General features: G+C 35.5%; 1 protein-coding gene across 3 annotated transcripts in view; it reads right to left on the bottom strand.

The window, feature by feature from the left end:
- Nucleotides 1-218: 218 nt before the first annotated feature.
- The window catches only part of LOC131430673 (serine/threonine-protein kinase GL21140), an 86490-nt gene continuing 77428 nt past the window's right edge, over nucleotides 219-9280 (bottom strand). For 2 of the 3 annotated variants that reach the window (XM_058595820.1, XM_058595821.1), the window contains exons 9-10: nucleotides 9002-9279; nucleotides 219-8563 (exon numbers count right to left, since the gene is read on the bottom strand). In XM_058595820.1, coding sequence (XP_058451803.1) covers nucleotides 8524-8563; nucleotides 9002-9279 — 318 coding nt within the window. In that variant the 3' untranslated portion in view covers nucleotides 219-8523. Of the gene's footprint in view, nucleotide 9280 lies in introns of all 3 variants that reach the window. The other variant, XM_058595822.1, reaches the window with a different exon arrangement.

The raw sequence follows: 9280 nt of genomic DNA, 5'->3' as shown, positions 1-9280 counted from the left end.
GTCGTTCATCGACAGAGTTTGTGTGGCTCTTGTTATTGTATATAAGAGACCTAGTTGCTTAGCTTGATTTTCAATCCTCGATCAGAATACGATTAAAACCCTTTAGAATCTAAACAAAAAAGTGAACTGAAAAAAGACAGTTAACAAAAACCAAGTAAAAAATTACAAGTATTTCTTTTTAAATGTTGAATAATCGGATAACAAATTTCTACACCATATTTGCATTTATATTTGTATAGTATATTTCTGTCCAAACTATGTATGATACATGCTTTCGTTTATTCAATATTATATATGTCTGATTAACATGAGTTTTTATTACATAAATATTTTGCTTCGTACAGATGTCCCATATCTTCTGTAGATTTCGTTGAACTTTGAATATTTCGAACGGTGATGATTATTGCCTAAAGCTAGCCTCCTATCATGGTTTGCTTATAATTTCTATAAATGAGCCTTAATGCTTTGCTAAGCAGAATTCATTATCCATTGCTAAGTAGAGTTGATATGAAACAGGAAAAGCTTAGAATAAGTTCATTTTAAAGTAAATTATTTTTAAAAAGCTTTGCTAATAATTTCTTACCACTGAAAAAGAATTCAATGAACTGTTTTGAATGTGACGGATTCATATGCACTTAACTGGATTTATTTTCGGTTTATTGTCAATCTCCTGTCGCAATCTGGTTAATGAATCAATTGAGATGTTCGAACTGTAAGTTATATTCCATTTTGTGAAACATTGAAGTATTCAGCTGGAAGTTATTTTAATGATAGACCGATTGTAAATTTTTCACCATTCTGATTAAATAGTTTCCGAATATATTTTACTTTTTCAATGTTATCGATCAGACCTCAAAATTAACAAGCGTTGCGCATTTTTTTTTGTTTTCTTCATAACCGTTTCAATTGACAATTTGGCCTGCAGTCCGTTTCGCTTTGTTTTGCGAATTTGTTCCTCTTTATTGCTTATTGTATTCAAAGTTCAGCTCTAACCAATGCCAATGGGCTAATAATAAGCATTACCTTTCTTTTGAATAATTTCCATATCAAAATGTTTTCTAAACTTACTGTGCTGCAAAAAAGCCATCACACTTCTTTTGTTGATTTCCAATGTTGCACAAACATTAGGCACATGTGATCGAACTTAATGCAGGTGATGGTGGTAAGGGGGTTTGATTTTTGTTCAGAACAGCACTCTTAAGGGTCCTTTGTGAAAGATTATCATAATTAGATGTGTATAGGAATGCTGGACAGTAGCAGATTTTAGTGCAGTTAGACAGTACAGTCAAAAGGGGTTGTATTTTTTTTCTCTCAAAGTTGAGAACAAATTTGGGTTGAAATAAAAATTATGGCATCGCGATAGACCGCTATTGAATTGCTTACTGAACTTATTTTGAATGTGAACGATCGCAGTAAAAAGTATTAAAAGTATATTATGCCGATGAGAACATATTTAGATCTTGAACAGATATTGCAACAGTGCTCAGATAGCAGCTCTGTTTGCATTGAGTTACTTCAAATTTATCAGTTTTACAAATCCTGAATAAACCAGTTTTGAATAAATCAGTTAAACGTTTTTTGACACTTGAAGAACTGAATGAAATAAAGTTTCGAAAAAAGGAAATAATGATTAAAATGACATTTTATTTTTAATCATGAGGAAAGTCAATCGGCAATGGTTGAAGATGAAGATAGTTATTTGTGTTATAAGCAATTTCTTTTCGTCATTTTCGGTGACTCTTATCGTGTGAAGAAGCCGTTTCATTTTCATCCGAGCTATAGCGTTTGGGTGTAGCGGCACAGCGATTATCATTGATAATTCAGTAAAAGTGAAGTCTATTGAACTATAAGGAAATTCAACAAATATTATAGCCTAGACGTCATCTCAAGTAAGGTGATACCAACCAAAGAAAAAACAAGGTAAAGAGATGCAACTAGAATAAAACACTTCGATTTATTTTGTTTGTTAAGGCATGAAATCTCCTTGAACTTAGTTTAACTTTTAACAGCTCCCAATGGGAAAATGGAAAAAGAGCAATGAACGAATAGCAGAAATGAAAATTTGCGAAAAATATAACGCTGAGACAGAACTCGAACTCGTAACTCTCACCGTACGCAGAAGTCGGTAAACTAATCTGCATGTAAAACACCACACATGAATTGAATTTTAATTTGAATTTGTGTACAGCCATCACGCAGTTCAATTGTCAGTTATGTCCCTGTGGAAAACATTCCACACAACGATAGCGCCAGTTCAGTTCACCCACACTGACCCAAAATCTACCATTGATTATACGTGAAAAATCACATACTTATTGAAAGCAGCCCACCACATTCTATTCATATGCATCATGCAACATTTATATATTAATTTATAATTTTTAATTGAAATCTCGATAACTTTTAAGTGTACAGCACTTACGCCTTATGTGTGAAGCACGTAAGTAGAGTTCATGTGTAAAGCAAATATAAATTACGTGAGTCTAAGCTGTAAAAATAATTCGAAACAAAATGGCGATAAGTAACGATTAGAAGAGTGCTCGCATATTTAGGATTGAAAATTGTTGAGCTTGAGCTTTTGAACGTAAGTTCATACAAATTATCAAAAAAAAAAACATTCTAAAAATAATTATATTCAACATTTTTCCGAATGCGATATAGTTTCAACAGCGACTTTTTCGTTTCATACAGGCAACGGAATGCTACTTTTATATGGACGCTACAGTATCAATTTAGCTTACATATTTGTTATTATAAAAGTAAGAAAAATTCTCATTTTAAATATATGTCACATATGTACCTTATGATAAAAAAAGAACCGGAATTTTCATTTTAAAATTCCCGCGCTTGTCCAATCGGTAAACTTTTATTCTCTCAACACTTTTATACACATTCTGTCAAATTTTGACGCATATCGTACGATTAGTTTTTGTTTGGCGTCTACACAAAAAAGTTGAAAAATTTTCGTGTGGCGATTTTTATAATGGATGAAAATTTAGAACAACGGCTCGCCTTCGAAGCGCCATTCGGTCGATTGTTGTGCGGTTTCGATGTCATATTCATAGATCCACACCTCATCACCAGTTATGATGCATTCGATGAATGTGGGGTCACTATCTGCGTTGGAAATTATCTCTTTGGCCACATCAACACGACGCTGTTTTTGAATGAAATGCAGCTTTTTTGGCACCAGCCGAGAAGCGACGCGTTTCAAACCCAAAACATCAGTTAAAATGTGTTCGGCTGATCCATAAGAGATGCCCAACAGCACAGCAATCTCTCTAATCGGCACAGAACGATTTTGCAACACGATTTGCTTCACCGATTCAATGAATTCTTTAGTAACAGATGTTGTTGGGCGGCCAGGCGTGTTTTTCCTAGACACGATTCACCAAAGGCCTTTTCTAACATTTTCAACGTTTCGGAACACTTAAATCTATTTGCAACACAAAATTTGATGCACGCACGTTGTTCTAAATTTTCATCCATTATAAAAATCGCCACACGAAAATTTTTCAACTTCTTTGTATAGACGCCAAACTAAAACTAATCGTACGATATGCATCAAAATTTGACAGAATGTGTATAAAAGTGTTGCCAACGTTGAGAGAATAAAAGTTTACCGATTGGACAAGCGCGGGAATTTTTAAAATGAAAATTCCGGTTCTTTTTTTATCATAAGGTATAAAGGAAAAGTAAAATCATTTTCATTTAATAAATACCAGCCATACTGATAATAGATCAATAGATGAGCATTTGATTACCATTGGAAAAATACATGGAAGTTAAATGAAATTCAGATAAATAATATATGGATTTCATATATGACACATGTGATATAAAAGTAACTGTTACGTGTAAAGTATTATGGAAAACCATTATATGTTTTTGCATTTGAATACTAAGTGGTGTTTATTTTCAGTGTATGTTCCCACTGGAGCACTGATTTGAGATTTTTGTTGCTGTCTTATTTGTCGCTTTTGAAATTTTTCTTTGATAAATTTGACAAAACGCAAGTCAACCGACCAAAATTATAATTGATATTCATGGTACTGATGTTATAACAGTTGATTACTTGCAATTTTAGTTTCGTCAATTCCGTTCAGAAACTTAGATTGTGGTCAAAGCAACTCTACTGTGCATTTGGTGGACAGAAAACAGATAGTTTGTTTTTGTTTCGATTAAAGAGGTTTTAACCTTAAGGTCATTCAACTCTTCAGACCAGAAAAACTTTCCGACACTATGAGCGGGATTGGGAATCAAACCCAGGTGAGCTGCGTGAAACGCATCGAATTACCCATCACGCTATGCCCATCCCTAGATGGTTTGTTAAAATTTGCTCTTCGCTAAATTCGGATCTCTGCTGTCCGCAATTGGACCGTTTGAAGCTGGCGATTGGCCAAAAATTGAAATTGAAGAGGTGTCGTGTTCAATCAGGATAACAGCAGGCCACACACATTTTTAGTTACTCATCAGAAATTCCGGAAATTTGACTGGGAAGCTTTGATACATCCGTCTTATAGTTAAACGAGTGTATTTGCATGAATGCAACAAGACAAATAGTGTTGTATACATTCAGTTCTATAGAAAGGAAGCAATTCAATTCGCTAAAAATAATAACAATGTGCACTTTGTAGAGCATGAAAACATCAAGTATAAGATACCAGTTTACCAGGATAATGCGATAGAAGTGCGTGTGCATGAGCTTCTCTCAGGTGCTAGTGTCTATCGTGTGGAAGTGTGGAACTTTTTCCTCGGTATTTTGAATGGCGTATGATTGTTACACATGCGCTTTAAGAAGTCTATATCTTCCTATGTGACTTTCGGTCAGGACACAAGGATTCCGAGTAAATCACCTGTTGTCTACGACAATCAAATGGCTACATGTCAGTATTTCCAAAACGTTGTTCAGTACAGCAAGCCTTATGATAAACTGGACAAGAAGATATCTACATCAAAGGAAAATGAAACTTTTTGTACAGCGGTCCCAAATAATCCTAGTACTTCTGTGGCAGCCATCAACAACAATGAAACATTCTCCTCAACCAATCCATCATCTGTATCCCATATAGAACAAGGTACACCTGCAGCTACCAATGCACTCAACGCCTGGACAAATAAAAGTAATAACGATGTTCCCGCCAACAACAGCGACACCGAAGCAATGGACGAAAGCGTGAATAGCGAACCACTGCTCCCATTCATTCGCTGGATAGCGCAATGGGAGCGCATCTTCTCCAAGGAAGAATATAACCACCCCTAGTCTGTACGTCGATCGATTCGAAATATTCCGATCGAATGTGCCATTTTCATTCCGTTCGAGTTGTTCAATTTTCGAACATTACTCGATCGACTTGCGTACGTATTACTTATGTTCGGTTTAGATTCGTTCTATTTTTTTTATACAAGTGTGACGGTTTCGTTTACTAAGAAATGAATAATATGAATAATATAGAACGTGTAAATAGTGTTGACAGCTTTGATGGTTAATGTTCGAAATTTCAAGTGTCCCCGAACGAGATTCGATCGAATGATATAAGTCGAACGGAATAAAGAATGCAAAATTCGAACTCGAACGAAAGTGTAGATTCGTTCGTATCACAAATCCGTCGGATTGCAAAATCGGGGTTAACAACGAGATCCAGCACTAAAAACTAAATAATTTTTATTATTGATTCACGACCACGTTAAGCTTAAGGGCAAACGAGCCAAAAAAATGACTCGAAACGTTCTAAAAATCCTTTGAAATACAAAATAGTTTAACGGTATCCTACCACTGATGTCATCAATATGGTTTGTTACCAAACCTGAGCTGTTTAATATCCATGCATCGAAAGTTTAGATAAAATTCAGATGAAATCCTGCTTAAATCCCCGTCGTACTTGTAGTGTGTCTAGACCAATTAGTATCCCGCGACTTTCATAACTCGATAGTTGACGAGTATCGTTCCACGGCATTCGGCGAAGAACAGAGCAAACAAATTTACTGTATAACGACTCTACTCTAAGATCAGGTAATTGGGGTTTCAAACTACCGAGTTATATTCGAGAACTGAACGAACAAGCGAACAGTAAAATAATTTCAAGCAGTGTACATCTGTAAAGTGTTTAGTCATCTTCATTACGAATCTTAGGCTACAAGAAACTTTACCTACAATGTAGCTGATGTGTTGCTTGAATGTCGGTTGTTCATCGAGAAAAATACCAAGATGTTTAACGCTAGTCGTTTTACCTAGAACGAATCTTTCCATAAAGTGAAGATAGGCTGCATCTTTTGAGTTGCGGATGTCGTATTAGTTCTTGGCAACATCAGCAAACGTGGACAAGTACCATCCTAAGAAAAAATTAACATAGTTGAAGTACAGTAAAAACAATGAGGGTCCGGGATGGCTTTCCTGCAGAATTCCGGATGATGCGAGGAACACGTGGTCGTCGATTTTGACTGCTAAACGAATAATGTTCGAACCGAATTCATGTCTATCCAGTTTGGTAACTGTAAACCATTAAACATTGTATCAGTCACGCAAGACATGAACGACAATAGATTGATTGTTTTAAATCGATTGATGAAACCTTGTTGAGTATCGACGATGTAATGCTTGCAATGGTTGAAGATAACTTTTTCGAAAACAATTAGAATGTCACTGAAAGATGTAATACCGCGATAGTAATTTATGCCCTTCACATTTCACCAGAAACATCGAGGAAGCTTTCCATAAATTAGGGAGTACACCCAACATTGAAACACAACAAGAAAGGTAAATAATTAATTTTACTTCTCTATTTAGTATTTCGATCAAATCGGAGTATTTCAATCGAATGAGAAATTGGGCATTCTGTATATCGATCGAGCTCGAGTTTCCCTAACAATATCATCACTCGATCGATCACAGAATGCAAATTTTCACATTCGTTCGAAGTATTTCGACTCGATCGATATACAGAATAGGGTTGTTAGAGTAGTACTACTGATACAAACATAAACACCCTCATTCTTGTTTACGGCCGTATGCGACACGTTCGAAAGTATGTCAAATTCCTATTACCGTTTACGTTCGAATCAATCACACTTTCAAGCATCGTACATGCATAAGAACAACGCCAATTCAACTTTAAACCATCCGTTCTGGTACAGCCGTGAATTGATATAATTTGTTATTTGACTTGTTTTTTCGCTGATTTTGTATCATCATGCTTGTTTACGTCCGTAGCAACCATTCGACGAACACCAATTTCACTGAAAAAATTCCGAAATTGTCAAATGCACGAAAATTGTTGAACTTTTAATAGTTCACATGCTTTTTTGTAAATACCGTAGTTTAAAATTTGTCATAAAATGTTGTCTTTCACCATGAATAATCCAATGTGGAAATACATGGTATAAACTAGAGTGATCTCATCATGCACAATAGTGGTTCAATAAACGCTTTGCTGAACATTGCCGTACTATTTCAACAATATTTACAATTGGTTGCAATCTGCTAAGGCAAACCTACAACCAGTATTCTTGAAATTTAAAAAAGCTATACTGTTCACGATATATCGACCGGGAATCTAGATTAGTTGAAATATACCCGTCTCGATTAAGGATGTGTTAAAAAGTTTTGGTCGTTAAGCATATTATTTGGTAATTTGGCGACTGTGATTGAACCTTTTTTACCCAATAAAGAATATGCGGAGTTTTCGAACAAAATAAAATAATAATGCATATTTAAGCTGGACAGCTGAAGTGAATACTGTGTATTTTTAAGTAGCAAAAATTGTCCAAATTGTAATGTTTCTTAAATTTTGTTACGTCTAGGCTAATATGTGTATGTATATCAATTAGGTTAACTGATTGTTTTCTTTTCGGGTTGTGATTTTACAAAACAAACTTAAACAAAAACTAAACACTGTCAACGCGTGCCAGAAACGTCAGAAACGACCCTTACAAACGAAAAACCATCATCAATGCTACTCACGTTATCTGGGAGAAGGTAATAAATTAGAAACAGTACAGTGAAAGGAAACAAATCTGCTAAGCTTAACTCCTTGTGGTTACCTTTGTCCTTATATTCTTAAGCTATTTTATATAATGATTGACTTGGACTGACTGCGACTCCGCTCTTCTTCTCTATATGAAGATTGAAAAAAATTGAGCTAACATTAACTAAAACTAGTAAATAAGCTTGCTTAAATTATATTCAAATGAATAAAAATCTGCAATTGCTAACAGCAATAATAGTACAACGAACAAATATGTATACAATTTTCTCGTGATGATATTTTGTTCTGTCCGAACGGTACAATTGTTACGATTATCTTGATTCTTACTAGTAACAGTAGTTTTTGCTCATAAATACCTTAAAAATGCTGCTATTTACAGGATTCGATATAGCTTTGCGGGACTGTAGAAACCAATGGATTTGGAGCCACGAGTCCCACGTGTTATTTTGCCATGCACATTGCCGAACTCTGAACAAGCCGTTCAAAAATATTTATTCACTTTTTGGCGATTTTTCTTGATTAGCGTGTATTCTCTAAATTATCCATTCATACTGTCTCCACACGTTGGTTTGCTCATTCTGTTTTGATACGGAATAGAAGATGTAAATGGGAAAAACGGATTAAGGTAAACGAACGACTATTTGACCATGCTATATACATGTAGGTTACATTTTGATTGCTTGACCGTTCATGCAGACGTTCCCACCAACCCTAACAGGTGTAGCGACAATAACAAAAAAGGTAAGTGTTTGAAAGTGGAAGAAGCATTCAGTTTTCTGTGTAATTAACGCTGCTAAATCATCACAGAAATTTTGATACCTAACTAAATAACATAAAATTTAGATTGTGTTGGTGTGAAAAATGAATAATTTACACGTGATAAAAATAATCCTAACAAACTAAAGATACGTGCATTAGCCTTCCCAGATGCAATTTTACTTGTTGGCATAATTGACACACACAGGCAGGCAGAAAGTGCGGTTTTCTAATACACCAAATTAGAGATGATTCGGTACCCGTTGGGATCTTGTGTATCTCCGACGACATCACTCGTCAGCCAGGGATGGTCGAGAATGTCCTCACTGGAAAACCTAAGTTCCGGATCGGACTGCAGCATGTTAATAATCAGATCTCGTACACTGTCACCGATATTATCCCAGTATGGTGCCGGAAAATCAAAGAACCCATTCAGAATAGCGTCGAACAGCTGCTCCTGCTGATTGTCAGGTGAAACAAAGGGCGGAAAACCACAAAGAAGAATGTACAGAATTATGCCGGCGGCCCACACATCAATC

The sequence above is a fragment of the Malaya genurostris genome, chromosome 2 (assembly GCF_030247185.1).
Source record: "Malaya genurostris strain Urasoe2022 chromosome 2, Malgen_1.1, whole genome shotgun sequence".
Classification (NCBI taxonomy): Eukaryota; Metazoa; Arthropoda; class Insecta; order Diptera; family Culicidae; genus Malaya; species Malaya genurostris.
Note: the sequence above shows the minus strand (reverse complement) of the source record. Positions and strands in the feature narration are given on the sequence as shown.